Source organism: Melanerpes formicivorus, unplaced genomic scaffold (genome assembly GCF_026170545.1).
Source record: "Melanerpes formicivorus ecotype bairdi unplaced genomic scaffold, bMelFor1.0.p_v2 SCAF_3, whole genome shotgun sequence".
Taxonomy (NCBI): Eukaryota; Metazoa; Chordata; class Aves; order Piciformes; family Picidae; genus Melanerpes; species Melanerpes formicivorus.
The window spans coordinates 19,964,703-19,983,205 of record NW_027142355.1 but is presented as its reverse complement, the minus strand read 5'-3'; the positions used below and the strand labels follow the sequence as shown (position 1 = coordinate 19,983,205).

General features: G+C 43.2%; 1 protein-coding gene across 3 annotated transcripts in view; it reads right to left on the bottom strand.

Moving 5' to 3' along the window:
• The window catches only part of BEND7 (BEN domain containing 7), a 52,630-nt gene extending 45,858 nt beyond the window's left edge, over window positions 1–6,772 (bottom strand). For 2 of the 3 annotated variants that reach the window (XM_068168136.1, XM_068168143.1), the window contains exons 1-2: window positions 6,381–6,772; window positions 2,398–2,481 (exon numbers count right to left, since the gene is read on the bottom strand). In XM_068168136.1, coding sequence (XP_068024237.1) covers window positions 2,398–2,481; window positions 6,381–6,441 — 145 coding nt within the window. In that variant the 5' untranslated portion in view covers window positions 6,442–6,772. Of the gene's footprint in view, window positions 1–2,397; window positions 2,482–4,355; window positions 4,467–6,380 lie in introns of those variants that run through there. The other variant, XM_068168151.1, reaches the window with a different exon arrangement.
• Window positions 6,773–18,503: the final 11,731 nt, after the last annotated feature.

Below are 18,503 nucleotides of genomic sequence, written 5' to 3'. Positions count from 1 at the left end.
AAGCTTCCCTGTTCTCAACAGTGCATCTCTTCAGTTTGAGTTTATCTCCCTTGACTGTCCAAACAAACACAGCCACATCCCATTCTGGATACACTTGTTTACAGACTGGCAATAATTTCAGTGTAGCACCTGTTCACATACTAAAGGCTGCACCACACTGAGGTTTCAACAGCCGATAACATGGATCAGTTAAATCAGAGAACAACCTAAACTGGAGAACAAACTTGATTCCAAACCAGCATGGTGGAGTGAAAATCCTTCTGTGATGAATTTTGGCATAAAATAATGACATGAAGTTAAGCAACAATTATACCCTGAAGCTCAGTGGACAAGACACCAAGCTGGTGGAAGTGTTGTGATCCCATCATCCCTGAAGCATGATGAAAAATTACTCCATGCAATGTGAAAATTTTAAGGAAAGCTGGAACATCAAACACAACTCATCCCAGATTTCTGCTGAAAGTTGGGAGCTCCGACTTTGAGTGATCCTCATCTGAGTTCAGTCCCTGCCACTGCTTTCCCTGCATCTCAGATCTGTGCCATTGTCACTAGGAATCTGGGTAAAAGTGGACACCAAAGTAACCTATGGAAAATAAAGTGGAGCAGGTTGTGTGAGTTTTGAGTAAGTTATTGAACGGAAGCCAACCTCCAAGGAGGTAAAAACCCAAACCAACCAGTCTACAAATCTTGCATGACCATATGTAATTCAGCCTTGTGAAAACCAGCACACTGAGGAAATCTGGAAGTTGGACACTCAGGACACTGTCAGGAAACAGCACCTTTTTTTTTTTTTCATGGCAACAGAAAGTGGGCTGCAGGATGAAGTACTGAACCTCTGTGCTTAGGTACCTGACAAGGAAAGAATTTGATAGGACTCACATTCTTATAGGCTAAATTCTGACTGTCTCTTCAAACAGGTAAACTTTAGGCACTTAACTGCCAGGGCACGTTCAGTTACGACAAACTGGGCATACTCAAAAAACCAAACCAAACACCCTAAAACAAACCTGAAACACCACAGCCAAACCTAAATCACAATCAGCTGGTCTGACTCGTGGCAAAGATGTCAAAGCACAGACTCCCAGACGTACTTAGAAGCATCCAGGCTTAAGCAAGTACTTAATTCCTGCCAAAGCTTTATCATGACTTAGGGCTGGAAGAGAACATATTCAAAGTAAGCCTTTGGTGGAATTCACTCCATATGGTTTATCAGACTTCACCAAAAGTGCTTACAGACACAAAATTCAAATAAAATACAGCACCCACCCTCACTTCTCCCTGGAAATGGATGTAGGAAGAAATATTTGCTCAAAATCCTAATTGCCAGAAGCTGAGAAGGCAATACGACACAGCTCTCACCCCCCTGTAAATACTCCAACCATTAGAAAATTCCACAGTGCCCAACACACCCTCCTGTCTCTCCCATTTGCTGCTGACCTCCACAAGAGGATGCGACACCATGAATTAAGGAGACAAAGGCATTTTGCATGCAGATTGACTTGAGGTGCTGATTCACACACTTGAGATCAATGCTTCTTGCTGGCTCCAGAAGGCAAAATATACAGATTAGAGAATCCTTACATCACCCTATAAACAAGCAACAGTCACCATGGTAGCTTAAAAATCTTACTTCTCTGAATTTTGCCTGCCAAATTTTTGCCAAGAGGTGCTTTGCCCAGGTGAGGTCCTGGATGTGACAGGAGGGGGGTGGAAGAAGGAAAGGAAGAAGCACGCTGCAACAGAGGAGTTATACTGGACAAAAAGCACACTGTCAGGAAAGATAAAGGTTTGCTGATAACCAGTCCTATCATGCTGTAGTATATATCATGCTGCAGACTCTATATTACTTCTCTGTTTTCCTTACACATTTTTAACTGTTGATTTAATTTAATTTTGCCATGGCAGGATTAGCAGGCAAGCTCCAGAGGTGAAAGGACATTACATTAAGACAGCACATTAATCCTCTATCCCACCCAAGGCAGAAGCAAAACCAAACAAATAGCAGCTTCCTGGAAATTGAATTTCTGTTATCCAGATGTCAAAGATGTAATACCCCAATTACACAAACTATTGCCAGTGAAGCATGCCAGAGAATATGCAATGTAAATGGGGTGAGCACAGAGCTGCAAAACTGCAGAGTCAGCATCTGGCTCTCTGAGTGAGTGATAATTAGCACTGTGTGTAGACACTAATAAACATTTATGCCTGAAATTACAACTTTTAGCAGTGTTAATAAAGGATATATTGGCAATTCTTAGAATAAAAGGGTCTTGAAAAGAACGTCATATTAAACAATGGCAGGCGCTTCCTGCGCTTGCACAGAGATGGTTTTTTCCCCTCCCTAATTGCAAATGGCCACGCTATGTTGCTTGGAAATTAATCAACACAAGCACATACCTAAAAAAACTGGTTGTGTTTCTTTGGTCTCCCCATTAACATCATTGCTGTAGTCAGAGATCTTATATATCTCGTGATGGTAATCTGGAATGAAAAACGATAAAAAAAATTAGAACTCAAGTGATCTGGAAAAAACGAAGGCTGAACACATTGCTACAGTTTTACTACATAATTTATCAATATATCCGCAGTTTATTTGACGTGCATCAAACTAACCACAGGAAATGTGCTCTGTATCGGCACCTCCTCAAAAAAACAAACCCAACCAAAAAGCAACAACTATGCTCACACTGGAGAGACTCAGCTCAAATATTTCACAGATTTTTAGGGAATGCCTGCCCTAAATGACTGTTCATTTTCACAGCAAATTATCCCACCAGATGCCAATTACCTGGCTTCTTGTTTTACAGATGGAAAGCAGATATATAACAAAGTCTTGACTTTCCCAGAGACCAAGGGAAACTTTTAAACTTCACCTCAGCAAGAAAATTAGCAATGTACATTAGGGATGCATCATTCAGCTATACTGACGCATATTGGTGTCTGGAGGATCAGGCACACCTCAGGATATTTACCCCTAGAAACTAATGTCTGTGATGACCCTTAGAACAAACATTGGCATTTCATATGCTGAGATGTTACAGGATTTAAAGCAAACAAATAAATAAATCACCACTAAATTTTTATTTCAAAAAGAAGAATGTTTTGCTGTGAAAGTCTCTGCTGTAATCCCAGGCAGGTGTTCAGTAAAACCAGAGCCTTATACACATGTGTACAGAGGGAATAGTAAGCCCAAAGAAAAAAACAGAAAGGTGTGTAAAGGCAGCTTTCCTGGGTGCTATTTCTGACTTTGCTATTGGCACACGCTTTGTCCTTCGGCAAATCGCTCAAGACTGAACAATATACTCAGTATCTTGAAACAGCCACCTCCTCACCTAAGTCCTTTAACACCCTCCCAGTTCCCAACGCCCTCAGATACTCCCTCCATAAACCGGTTTTTATGGTTATCCACCTCACAGAAAGTGAGGCAGAGATTAACTCCTAGAAGAGCACTTTGGGGGATTCGCTTAAAAGGCACAACTGAAACAGAAGGCGGCATAAGCGGCTCCTCCTCCTGCGAGCAGCACACCTGCACCTCTGACAAAACAGCTACAGGATCAGAAAGGTCTCCTGGAAGCCCAACTTTTTGTTATGTGCTGCTTATTTGTACAGCACGACTGTCTCGAGGGCACAAGAGGAGGAACAACCCAGTAAGTAAACTAGAATTGAGCCTAACACAGCAACGCAGAAGAAAAAGGCCTGGAAAGAAAATGAGGGGAATGAAAACACAACAGGGAGTTGGAGAGGTCAGTGATGAGGTGCTATACAGAGGGTTCCTCTGCCTACTGGGCACGCCCAGCAAGTGAAACGGGTAAAGGTGAAGTTTGAGATATGACATTGGGGAAGTAAAAGCTCCTTTCATAGGCTAAAACTATGGGATTTACGCTGACAGCCTTCCACGGTCAGTAGCTGTTCTGTTGAGGTGGAGGGATGGAACAGCTTTGTGGGCACCTGGTGGCCAGGCAAGGACATCCCACCACACTGTGTTTTCATCCTCTCAAGGGCATCCAAGATCTTCTGGGAGTGAGTGTGTGGAAACTAGGAATTAAATGACTTACAGACTCATAGTCCTTAGATCTATAGATTACACATGGTTTCTTTTCTAGCACTTCCCTCCATACATCCAGCTGGTCACAATTCTCTTCTGATCTACAGCTGCTGCCTTCAGGTCACCACACTTCATCCTAGAGGTGGCTGTGTTTCAGTGCAGGAGTGGATTTTCTCTTGATCAGGTCATTATTGATCATCTTGGTAAGGTGCTCTGAAGCTTGGGGGGATGGGGGATGTGTGCAGAATAAGCACTGTATGGACACACATTATCAACAGATGGTGTGTTACCAACAATTGACACAGCATACCCTTTTCTCTCTGGTTTCCTTCTTCTGCCTCAGATGTCACAGTCCAGGCGCTGCGAAATCCATATCAATTTCACAACAGTACACACTAAACTGTGACATTACGGAATGACTCCTGCAAGAGGCAAAGGCCAATTACAAGAGACAACTATTTATATGCAATTATCTTTCTAATCAACTCTGATAGAAAAAGAGTATGTGAGTGCAGACTCACATGCAAAATGTGATTTTGATCTCCAGCCTCCCAAGTACAAAGACATCATCTTCTCTCTAGGATGTGTTTTAGTGTAGCCTTCTATTTGACTTTCCACTTGCAAAAAGAGATCCCGGGTAAAGCAAGAATTGTTAATACTGAACCATTGTAACTGAATTTACATATTAAAACAAGGTTAAATAGATTGTCTTATACACTGAGGCATATTTAAACCTGTAATGAGTGGCACCTGAGAAATGGCAAAATGGTAATCTATTTCTAATAGTGTACATATTCTTTTTACAGCTCCATTACAACAGAAATAAAACCATATCTTCAATTTCAGTTTTGCTTTTCCACCTGTTTCACTTTCAACGGCCCCCTCCCAGGCTTCAGCCCACTAACACTGCCTCCAAGTCTTGAGCATGTTCAGTATCAAAATCCCAAAACCCAAACCTATTCTCTGTAGAACTGAAACCCTCGACAGGTTCACTAATGCATACAGGTCCCCAGTACACTTCAGACAAGTCTGATGGGTCACTGCCTCTCCAGTTTTTAACAGGGAGTATATGTGATGCTTCAGATCCCCTCACAACGATACAGCAGTTACTTAGGATTTCTACAAAATAAGTTTATTTCCATCTTTATAATTCTTCCCATTGATTGTGATTTTGCTGAGTGCCTGTGAAGATATCACTCCTCAGACTGACACTCATATGTGTATGTGTGTGTCCCCTTTCCCCAAGTGTGACATTACATCCAAGCAGTCACCTGCCTTGAACTTGGCATGCAGGACACACACAGCATTTCATGGAGAAATGCCCGTCCAATACTTACAAACACAAAAGGAAAAAAGATCTCAAGTCAAATCCATCAGGAAAAAAAACAAACCAAACAACACACCAAAACCCAACTACCTCATCTGCTGGAGAAGGGATAAAGCCTCAACCAAAATAAATCCCTAGGGCTGGGAAGTCCACCTGTTAAAATGCCTACCAATGCCTGGATCTCTTTATTATTTATTATTAAGGAAAAAAAAAACCACACACCACCACCAAGACTGAAACACAGAGCTATGCTGCTTCCTCGACATGAATTCAAATACTTTCCCCCGTGATCTCTTTTAAAATATCCTCTTTTCCCAAAGCAAACAAACCTCGAGCGAACAAGTTACACGCCAGCGGCTCTCTCCTACCCGCGTACAATTAATTAGCTGCGTGGATTTTTAATAAAGCAACCTCTGTTCGGCTTTTCTTTGAAATACGCAGCCAAGGGGAGGAAAAAACCCACCCAAAACACAATAAATCCACAGGAGTTGAATACTAAGAAGGTCCGTTGCTGCTCAAGTGTCATTATTTTTTGCTCGCTTCCCAATTTTACCTTTTCTCCCCCCCTAAGCAGAATTTACCACAAAACATGATCCAACTTTATTTTGTGCAAGATCTGCCTGGGAAAAGAAAAAAAACAAGTCCACCTTTCTGGGGTGGATTTGGAGGGGGGATTGTTTTTGCCACAGCAAAAACCACATATACAAAAAATAATGTGGGGGGAAAAAAAAAAAAAAAAGGAAAGAAAAAAGAAGAAGAAGAAAGGGGTAGTTAAAAGAAATAATAATTTTAAAAAATAAAAATAAGAGAGATGCAATGGTTCTGGGGAGTTTAACCACAGGATTGCGGAGTTAAATAACAGATACAGGGAGGGAGAGGCGATACAGGGGAGCGGGAGCACTGGCGTTTCGTAACGCCCCGCTCCCCCCGGTGCAAAAGTCCGGGCTGCCCCCGGCGAGCGAACAAAGCCCGGGCCGCCCCCGCCGCCCCCGGTCGCCGCCGCCTTACCTTCGTTGATCAGTTTAAAGCTTTGGGATTTCCTGCTTCTCTTCCTCTGGGTGAACTCCATGGTGCGGGCAGGAAGGAGCGGGGCGGCTGGGCAGCCACCCGGCGGTGGTAGCGGTGGTGGCAGGACCAAGGTCCGTCTCTTTAATCAGCAAAACACGCGGGGGTTGGGAGACGGCGGCTCCGGCGGTGAATAAAGGGATTCGGGACAAGTTGGCTCCGGTCTTCACCTCCGCTCTCCCCGTACCTCTCGCCCCAAACTTTGAGGGAAAGCGGGGTGCGGCGGGGGAAGCCCCGCGGGGGCGATGCCGGGCAGCGCCGCCGCCGCCTTCCCCCCCGCCGGCTGCGCGGCCGCGGCCCGGCGGCGAAGGGCGGCCCGCAATGGCTCGCCGCCGGCTCCGGGACCCCGGTGCCACCTGCTGGGGGAAGGCGGCGCGCAGCCTGGCGCGCCCCGCGGCGGTTCCGCCAGCCCCGGCCGTAAGCCGCCACCCTGAGGCCGGCCCGTCGCCACACGACACGCCGGGGAAAGCGGCCAGCGTTCGCCGGGCCCCGCCGCGGGCGCGGCGAAGAGGGGGGCTGAAGGAAGAGGGGCTGAGAGGGCAGCGCCATTTTGTGTCCCCCCTTCCACCGCCTCCGCCCCCCCGCTCACGCACCCCCATCACGGGCACTGGCGTGCTCCCCCTGCCGTGCCCCGCCGCTGCCGCCGCCACACGTTCCGCTTCCCACCCCCGGCACGGCGCTGCGGCCCCGCGCCTCCCCGCCGTGCAGGGGGGTGCCCGGCCGTGAGGAAGCGACGGCCTCTCGGTGCGGCCTTGCGCCACCACCGCCGGGCGCCCGGGGCCGCTCCGTTTGGCGGCGATGCGTTCCCTGAGGAGCAGAGTGGGGGAACTCGTAGTGTTTAGTGGGACCGGAGACGTTCCCACGCCATGGTCCAGTGGGGATGAGGTTGAACTTGGCCATGGTGGGGCCGTGGTGTCTGGTAACTAGGAAAACCCCAGAAACTGGGTATCGCTGACTCTAACGCTCCTCACTACCTCTTTCCCAGAAATTATATCAACAACATCCCCACGTGCATCGTGGACCAAAGCCCGGAGGAGCATGCCGAACCGGCAGAGCCAAGGGATGCCAGGCTTCTCATGTGTTAGTTAAACGTGGATCACCGTAGCAGGAGTGTCCCAGTCCTCCTGAGGAGTGTGTCTGGCAACCTTCCGATAGTCGGAGGTCACCGGAGCCACCGGGATGGCCCACAGCTGCAACAGGTGCCTTTATCTCTGCACCACTTCACACCTTCAGCCATACTTCAGTTCACTGAATTCTTTCCAGTGTAACATTTTTGTTTTTACAGTAAAGAGTGCTTTTGCCTGTTGCCTGTAGAGGAGGGACCCAGGCTTTTACAGTTATGACTGCCGATAACTGAAAACACAGCTCCAGATCATCATCTTGTGTTGTACGTGTAGTCAGGCTGTGTTGTGACAAGGAAAAGAGTATGTGATACTCGCATACGCCTACTCCAACAGATGCAAATGCAGATCTTCCCTTGGTCTCTGAAGGAGAATCCCATTGGCTCCAGTAATATTGACTGACCCGATCGCTTGGAATAATGACATAAAATTAGTAAGGGGAAAGTAAATTGAGTGTTAACAACAGTGATTTTGTATTGTAACTCTGTGCACAGGCACAGTTGGAGCTGAATTCTCTTGTGCGAGGCGCTGTCCAAACGCCACGCAGAGTGTACCTGGTTCTGAATTGGAAAATAGGCTTAATGGCAAAGCATTATCAGAAAATATGCCTAATAGTGAAATTTATTAGAGTCTGGAAAATTAAATTCATGAGGGAGGTGATGGAAACCTCACAGATTGGGTAAGGGTGTAATTTTCTATTAAATTGCTAAGTGGAAAATCCCAGAGGCAATCAATATGCTACTTTTGGAATTTTCCTAAACTTTGCGGTAAGACTTTGTGAAAGGAAACTGGGCTAACGTACTATTTAAAATCCTGCATTATATATTTTTGGGAGGGTGCTGAAGCAGCAGAGGTAGATGGATGTCATAGGCTCTTTGCTAAATTTTCTGAGTCGTATTAAACTCTGGTATAGCACAGCACGGCTAGATCTGATAGGCACTAGCAGTGTACCTAAATTTTGTGTATAAAAAGAGTAGGTTGTATTTTAATTTTCTCCCCAAGCAGTCTGCAGATTCCTGCCTGCTAACTTTATTTACCAGACTTGGAGCACTGCTGGAACGAGTCTGCTGAAACTGTTGTTTGACTCTCATCCTTCCTGGGACAATAGGAGAATTTTTATAAAGCATAAGGCGTTCATTTACTGCTCAACTCACATGATGGGCTTTATCCTGCATTTGCCAAAGGAATGTGCTACCAAAATGAAAAGGTCTTTTCTGTTTTCTTCCATTACCCAATTTTGTGAAATATTTTGGGATATAATTTATGAAAAAGCGATGCTTCATCAGCTGCTCTATTTCTCCTTTCTAGTTCTTCTCTTTGTTGGATTTTTTTCTCATAAAGGGACACTCATGATTTTAAATGACATTTCAGTCTGGGCACTGTAGTTTCAAGTAATGTTTTCTGAGAGTTAGCACATCCCCTTTTTCATTAACATTTCTCATTTTGCTACTTGTGAATTACAGAGATTCATTCTTTTCTATGTGCAGAATAAACCTGATCGTGCAAGCAAACCTAATTATTGTTACCCAGATGAGCAAATCTTGCAATTTTAACATATAAAAGCTTTAGCCATCTTAGGTACCTAGGCCCCAATCCTGTCATCTCATCTGCATAAAAGTGAATTAGAAATTAGGACAAGGTGACTTTAGGTCAAAGTCTTCTAGTTATCCATACAACATGTAGGGGGATCCTGTAGCTGAAAACCAAGCATTCCATTCTTTACTGTTGATGTTTCTCAGCCATGACTTGATAAAAAAAACACATCAAGAATGCAAAGGCTCCTGGGTAGCATAAATTGTGAACTTGTTGTGGAGTATTTTGGGGTGGTTCTTCTACAACTGGACTTGGACCATCTGCTGATTTGTCACGGGCCACCATTGCATTATTCTAGCTGGAGTGACCCGGAGATGAAAGTCCTCTTTATTCCCTCAGAATGGCTGCCTTGTGTCACCCTAGATAGTTGCTGGCTGTATCACTGTGGCAGCCAAGTCACTTGGGATGAAGTACACTGGCTTTGAGGGGCAGTCTGCTTTTAATTTCATCTTCTGTTTCACTTAATGTCTCAGTATCGGATCCTTGTTACACATTAAGAATCCATAGTTCCTTTTTTTCTGGTAAAAAGACAGAAAATTCAGAGTATTTTGTATACATTCATGAATAGTCACAAAGTATTTTCCCAATCAGCCCATTAATTGAGTAATGTGTTTTTCAAAACACCATGAAATTAGCCAACTAAATGAAGACTTTATCTTCTGACATATCCCAAGTCAGTATGATTATCCCTGACTATTTCCTACTTACCATTTCATTATGCTGCAAGTTACTTTCAGAATATCCCATCCCCATTCTAACTGATGTTAATTTTCCAAACAATTTTCTGGTGTATAAACTGCTTTTTAAATTTTCATTTCAGATGGAAGATCATGAGCTAACCAATTAAATATCATTAATCTAGTAATGCTTCAGTATTAAGAGCAGCAGTGCTCTTCACATTAGGATGCCCCAGACTTTTTCTTTGCTTCCAGGCTCACAGGTCTGTCCAGTTAATTGCAGTGTTTTGATTACTATTCAGGAAATATAATGGTGTGGGACAGAGAAGACTGAAGAGTCTTAGAGCAGGAGAGAATTAGATGGGTGTGCTAAAAGCTCCTTCAGCTTTTCAGATGGATAAATACTGGAAAATGCCTCACAAAATCAATGATTTGATCAGAGGCTTTAGGTCTAATGTCAAGGAATCCACATGAGGTCAGGTGAAGTAGGAAGAGGCTGCCCACTGTCATATTAACTACTTAGAGCCTGAATAAGTTCAGTGTGATGTTAGGGAGCAGGAGAAGGGTGAAGAGGTAAATTGGAGATGAGGAGCTGCATAGGCGACAAGTTAATAGTTTAGCTCGTTTGGTTAGTTGTGTGTAATAAATGTCATTGAAGATTTCATAAACTCTGGTAGCATTTCCCTTGCAGGTTTCCAGTGATGTTTCTGTGGTCACATAAAATACATAGGCAGGATTTTTTTTTCAGCTACCAACTTAATAATAGGTGATGCTGATGCTGTGCTGTCTTACTACAAACCTTCCCTATGAGGGGGCTTTTGTGTTGGCATATCCAAGGACTGGGTCATAGAATCATAGAATGGCCTAGTCTCTCAAATAGACTCAGATGCTCAAGGCCTCATCCAACCTGGCCTTGAATATCCCCAGGGAGGATTGATCCACAACCTCCCTGGGCAACCTATTCCAGAGTCCCACCACCCTCATACTGAAGAACTTCTTCCTAAGATCCAGCCTAAACCTACTCTCTTTCAGTTGCAAACCATTCTCCCTTGTCCTATTGCTAGACAGTCTTATGAAAAGTCTCTCTCCAGCTTATCTGTTTTCTGGATGCCCTGAAGAACTCTGAAGCATAGTAGTGCAGTTTAACTTGTTTTCTGATCCCTTTTAAGTTTTTCCTGTACCATTTCAGTTACAGTGCTTGACATCTTACTATGTCTCTGTCTGCATCTCTCTTTTTCTTTTGGGACACTATTTAGAAATAGCTTCTTGTCCAATTTGCTGGTTGTTAATCTTTCTCATAAATTTAAAACACAAAACTACAGGATGGAACAATGTTTTCATCCCTTTACCAGCTTAGGGAGACCAAAACATTACAGAACTGTTTCAACAATGAAGAATATAACCGAATCTCTGTACAAAGTGTTCTTTGTGTGTGTGGTTATGAACCCTCTGTACTTTTCTGTATCAGGATTCAAACCCCATTTTGACTGTAAGGCTGGGATTTTTCTCCCCTCTGTCATTCTATGTGAAACTTGGACTAAGCCTGCAAGGAAGGGCAACGTAGTCTAAGAGTCAAAGTTTGGTGATCATCCACTCTGGTCAAATACTTCTAGGATAATTGGATATTAAGGTATTAACTCTTCCCTAGTACAAACCAGTTTCTGGATTTGAATTCTGGGAGGAGCTGATGGGGACACTTAAGTGTTTAAGCAACAGACATGGTTGGAGGATAAAGAAGAAAAAGTTTCAACAATATTTTTAAGAAAGCTAATGTAGAAGAGTAAAAAGTCTGCTCACATACATGGATGTTCTATGCTTCTCTGCAACATGGAGGAATCAAGAGCTGCCACCCACTTAACAGCCCAAGGTACTTCATGGGAACTGAGAACAATGTGAGTAGGGCTCAGTATTTTTCCTAGAACTTTGGAGTTTGTGCTATATAAAGAGTAATGGTGCTTAGAAATCTTAGACTGGATGTATCTTTGCATTGCTACCACCTCTATCTAAAGAGATGACGTGTAAGACTAGGCTGGAATTGTAGGAAAGGGCACGTTTCAGCTGTGGGTAACTCAGGAGTTGCTGTTAATCTTGTCAGCCTGAGCACAGCTAGGATAAGCAGTCTCGCTCAAACTGGCAGGCTCAGCTCAGGGTCCAGCAGCCCAGTGACTCCCCTGCTAGGAAAAGTTCAAAGCTCATGCTTTGCAATACCTACATTTTGGTGTCAGTTTGCTCCAGTCAGAGCAGCTGAAGGCAGAGATCTAAGAGTGCAGTCATGGAAAGAGTCAGTCACTGGAGCTATGGACAGAAAAAGAATGCAGAATCAGCTGCAGGAACAATAGCAGTGTTAGACAGCTCCTTGAAGCTGTGGGATGAAGAAGCCCAGACAACAGCAATTCTCCTCTAAGTCCTGACTGAGACTGATGTGGGGACATGATGTTGTGCCTCCCCAGCCCAGCCTTCATGCCATTTCCAGCCTGCCAGAGGGAGCTCTCTGTGTCATGATTCTGCCTTGATCCGCTTCCGTTTCTCCTGCCACACATTAGTAAATGCACTTGCACTAAAATCAATGGGAGTTTGAAAACTAAAAGTAATGTGTGCTTTGGTATGCTACTAATCCACTTATTTGGATCCTCTTACTGCTCCTCTGGGCTGCCCTGATCCTCTCTATCAGCCCACCCAGCTGCTCTGATCTGCTCTCTAAACTTCTGCCGTGGCTGTATTAGCATCCCTGTCAACTCACAGGGCTGCTGCCTCAACGCCTTCAATCCCCTCTCCCAATGAGACTCTCTCTACTAAATTATAATCCATGTAGCTCAGAATACTGATGCAAGCTAAAATAAATTCATGAAAAGTTACTGCAGCTTCTACTAAGATGTTCTACTTTCCTGAATGTTTTCAAAACAGTACTTAAATTTCAGGCTGGAGAAATAGCTTAAGACATGTTCATAACCACCTGCCTGCTTTGGAGTTCTCAAAAATGAAATTTCACTGCAAGGTACAATGTAGTTCAGAATCTACTCACTCATGCACTTTTAAAAGAGAGATTATGTGAATTTAATATCTGTGTCAGGCTGCAGACTGACAACATCTGAAAAGCGATGCTTTTATTCAACAATAAGATATATACAGCAGCTTTTTCATTAATGTGCCCCCCTCTGGATTTCCCTTTAGAGATGTGTAGATATTGAGGACTCCCATCACCCATTCAATCCCTGACCTCTCTGCTGAGGCAGCCAATGCACCTGAATTGGTATTTTCTCTGACATGGACTCATACTGCAGGGATTAAAGTGACAACACAGATCATTCAGTAACAACTTAAAGAGATTTCTTGCTCAAGTTGAACAAAAACTAATGAACTCAAATGTACAATACTTCATACTCAACCATTTATCTTCTATACACATAGAACCAGAAGAAAAATAGATGTTTTCATGAGTTTTTCTATAATCCTGTGACATCTCTTTGGTGTTTTGGGGATGTCTTTGTTATGTTTATTCAAGTATAATTCGGAAGTAGCAGAAATGTCTCAAAAATGAGGGTTGTGAAGTATAGACCTTACCATAGGGAAGGCTGAGGATAGAGACAATTGTGTGGACCTACAACTTAGTGCATGGAATTTGACAAACCAGTCTGCATTTGCAGGCATTAGTCTTGTAACTGAATTTTCCTGGAAAGAGTTTGCTACTTAGATATCTGTAGTGCAGACTGATGCTGAGAGCAAGTATTTTCTCCACTTAACACCATTTGCCCTTACTGCTGGAGTGCTAGAAAGAACATCCACAGAAATATCAACAACAACAAAAAGCAGCATGATCATTTTTCTGCAAGGTGTTTTGAATTAGCAGTCACAAATGGTCATTGCTATCCAAGATGTCTCCTTAGGGACATCTTGGGACTGATTTATTAGGGGCTCTGATGACACAGTGCCATAAGCTGAGTTACCAATACTGTTTCCTGAAACAACAAAATCTTCCTCAGATATTTCCCATACCAGCCAATTTGGCAATAATTAGCTGTTTTGAAATGTAAAGGTTTTTTTATGTCACCTCAATTTTACAGATCCATCCATCCATCTTTCAGACAACCTAAAGAATTCACCTAAATATTCCTTTATCAAAACTAGAAGATAATTATAATTCAAACAGTTATTTCAAGCATGTTTCTAAAAGCCACAGTAGTCTTACTAACCACTAGCATCCATATGCATGTCACTTCTTTTCTAAAGTATTTTAATGGTGCAGTACAGAGATCTGTCCTGGTAGACATAGACATGAACAGTAGGGGAGGTGGTGGAGTCACTGTCCCTGGAAGTGTTCAAGAGGGGATTGGACGTGGCACTTGGTGCCATGGTCTAGTCATGAGGTCTGTGGTGACAGGTTGGACTCCATGATCTTTGAAGTCTCTTCCAACCTTAGTGATACTGTGATACTGTGATTTACCATGAGAACTAATCAACTGATACTTTAAAAAGCAAACCTAACCAAATTAGAATGTTACCTGCTTTGTTTACCCCTAATGATGCATGGATGTCCTACCCTTTTGGAGACTTCTGTTTGTTAGAAATGGTAGGACCTTTTTTTTTGTCATTGCCTCACTTGTGAGCTTTCCTTGTCTTTGCCAATGGCTTTTACTGTGGTGAGGAATTACCAGCTAAGTTTTTTGCCCTCTCGTTGAGTGTTTCTGTCTCTGACCTCTTGGAGATTGTGTGCTACTGTTCATGCAATTCTGAAAGGTAAATAAGAAATATCAGGCTTAGTCTATGTGAGTGGCTTAAATTCACTAAATTAAGAGGATGGACACATCCTCAATGCAAGAATTGTAGGGAAGTGCAATTTGCAAACCTTAGCAGAAGTGCTACCAGGCCTGCTTAGAGCAAATAGTCATGCATGCAGAGGTGACCTGCAGAATACAGGTCCCTCGAAGGGCTACAAGATTGGTCAGTGGGCTGGAACATCCCTCCTATGAAGAAAAGCTAGGAGTGTGGGGGTTGTTGAGCCTGGAAAAGACAAAGTTCTGGGGAGATCTTATTATGGCCTTTCAATACTTAAAGAGGGTCTATAAGAAAGACGGGAACAATCTCTTTAGAAGAACATCCTGCAGGTCATATCTTGCATTTAACAGGCTCTGTCTTTGTTGTAATAGGACAAGGGGTGATGTTTTTAAATTAAAAGAGGGTAGAAATAGACTACATATAAGGAAGAAGTGTTTTACAATGAGCATGATGAAATATTGGTACGGGTTGCCCAGAGAGGTGGTAGATGCCACATCCCTGGAAGCATCCAAGGTCAGGGTAGATAGGGCTCTGAGCAACCTGATCTAGTTGAAAATGTTCCTGCTTTCTGCAAGGGGGCTGGACTAGATGACCTTTAAAGGTCCCTTCCAACATAAATGATTCTATGCATCTATGTGACAAGCTGGAGATTCCTGTAAACAAAGTAAAAGTGAGGGCAAAGAATGGGGAACTAGGTGGGTTTATCCCTTCCAAAATGTTAAGAACTTCAGTAAATAAAGAGTGAGAATGGATGTGGAACTCCCTTTGCCAGAGTGGATGTATTTAGTCATGGTATAAAGGACATTTTATCAAATGTCTGTTTTGTTACTGTATTTTGAAGATTAACAAAAGGAACCATACACCTATCTGAAAATGGTTTCCAAGAGTGATCTGTGCCTTGCCTTCCTTGAAATGCATTCTTCTGTAGTCTCGGTCAGCTCTAAGGCATCAGTTCTGCCTCCTGTGTGCAAGTGAAAGCAAACACTGGGGTTTTCCCCTATTTTAATATCAAGCAGAAAAATAAAACTGGATATTCCTAAGGTACTGAATACAACCTTAAAACAGCAAGATATAAACTGAATGCAACAATGGGGCACAACTGAAATAATTCTGACCAGCTTTACCACTTCAGCAAACGGATGACATCTGGGTTGTTCAACTGAAATGATGTATTTCTGAGCTGCCTTCCATAATCTTCCTCTAAGTTGACAGTTGGCTTGCAGCAGATAAAGCTGAGCGATCACTTAATCATCAAGAAATTGGAATGAAACACCTCTTGTTTTAAGCTTGTATTTCTATGACTTACAAGATTTTGAGTAACTTCTGCATTTCCCTTTTCAGTCTTGATTTCCTACAGAATCTTGCAAAGCGAATTACTTCAAAGTAGTTTTGTGGTTAACTCTGTGGGGTTGTTCCAGAGGTCTGTGGAATCCTGGATCTAGAAAAAACATGAGTAACACTATTGCTTCCAGACACAAGCTCAGTTCAGTGAGCTCTGCAAGTGGTTTTGAGACATCTTAACAGCCTGGCTACATCCCTGACAGCAAATATAACATTTATTAATCACATATGAGACAGAAATACACAGTCCTTGTGGTACCAAGCCTGCATTACTGCCTTTAAAAGCAAAACAGGAGCAGTAGAAAACAAGTAGCTGTGCTAAGGATTTATAGTGGTGATCTAATTGACTCTAATGAGTATTGCATATATATGATAAATTAATAGTTTGAAATATGGCTTTGATAAGTACCCACTTCACATGTTAAAAATATCTTATACACTGATGTCATCAAAAGGATCATTGCACAGATGAGGGATTGGCACAGGGAAGGAAATGTCTGCTTTCCTAACACGCTGCTAAGCAGCTTCCACAATCTATGGATTCCTCAGAGCAATGGAGAGTTGGAGAAATCCTCTTGAGGTGTACAGGCACAGTTTCCATTGTGCTAGAAGCAGAGCTCACAGTGTGAGCTTTCCTGTGTGCCAGGAGTTCGACTGGCAAGCAGTGTTCCAGTTATCCACTCTACAACCAAGTAGCCTGTGTGAATGGATGCAGTCAATGGACAAAACATCCCTAATGAAGCAGTCATAGATATACCCTCAGGAATATGTTCTGAAGAACAGAGAAGCTTTAAACAGAGTCCAGCTCAGACATGACACAACCATCTCAATAATTCATGTCCCTCAGAAAATGTTGCCCTAATCCCAGAGTCAAACAGCCTTCTGGAAATCAGAGACCAAGCTGGTGTGGATCTCCTCGTGAGCTGCCAGTGAAAGAAAAAGTACCACCATTTCTTATACATCAGAAGATTTTCTAATCTCTTCAAAAAGAGAAATCTTGAGGACATGGATGACACCAAATTTTCCCCCCCTTACTTTCTTGAGGGAGATACTAGTGAATGCCCTTAGAAAACCAGAGCCAACATCCATAACTATCTGCATACAGACAGTAACTCTTGGGGATTGTTGTGCTTTGTAGATTGCCACTTTTCTTCCACAGGACAAGACAACTGTCTGGATCACAGAGGGGATTTACATTAAAGGATGTTTTGATTTGGAGGCAAGAGAGCACAGAACCAGGAGTACTTGAAAAGGGCAACAAATCAATCATGGAATGGTCTGTCATCATTAGTGAACTTTTAGACACCTTTTAGAGGCACAACATTGATGTCAAACCTGTCCAAAGTTGTTTTACCAGGATAAATAGTTCATCTGCTTTCCTTGTCCCTCATATCCTCCTTGCCAGCTTGTTGGTTTGTTTTCATTTTTACAAACTGGAAGATCTTTAGGTGATACCTCGCAATAATTGCATCATTCTTGTGAACACTGTGTGTGAATTGGCTTTCCTCCTTCAGTTTGTACTGTCTCTAATTGAGATATAATGTCAAACCAGAGTAGGAAATGAAGCAAGGTCTGGGGTTACATCTACACTACAGTTAATTGAGAAGGACAGCTGGGACTCAGACACAAGCATCTGGATTTGTCATAAAGCCCACTGCAGAGTATTCCTGCAGCCTCCTGATTTATACTTTTACTCAAGTGTGGGCACGTCCCCCTGGACATCTCTACTGAGACCTTTTTAGATCCTTTCACCATTAGATGTGAAATAATTTTATTTTAGAAGAACTACAAAAAAAGCATAGGAGGACTGTTCCTTCTTCCTCATTGCAAAGCAATTGCATTCAGGCCTAAGGTAAAGCAGGGCAGGATTTTTAAATCCATACCGCTCCAGCCTGACTTTAAACAACACCCTTCAACCAACAGGCCATTTTCTGCAAGAAAATGTGTGTAGCTCAGATCATCTAATGTAGGTGAAAAGCCAGTTGTGGTTATAACCCTCTAAAATAGCTACTAGCTATTGGAACTTATCACAGGTCTAGGAGGACCTAAAGGTGAAGGATGCAAGAGCTGCCACCTGCCATAGTACACGGCTAGAGGAGCCAGAGGTGCTGCTATCAGTCAGGCTGTTCCTGAGCAAAAGAGAGGAGCTAAAGTTATGGTGACTTTCACCCTTCACAGTTTGGTGGCCTTTGTTTCTAGTGAAGGTGTATCCCTGAAGAATTTAAGCATAGCAAGAACTGGTCATTCTTAGTGATTCTTCAAATCTTTTTCTGGACCTATTGGACTTCACAAGCCACAGGGCAGAAATTACTGGACAAACCCAAGTACATAAGCAAAATAAGAGACTGCTTTGCGTTGTTGCCTGTGTCACAAATGCTGTATGCCTGGTGACAAGAACACAAGCTAGCAAAGATGGTAGTTTTCACTTCCAGGATATATACACTACTCAGTCCCTACCAGCTAGCTCAGTCCTCTACGCCTAGAGAAAGCAGAAACCAGGCATCACACTTAAATCCCAACACAGCGTCTCAGGTGCAGAGAGGACAGGAGTGCAAGCCTCC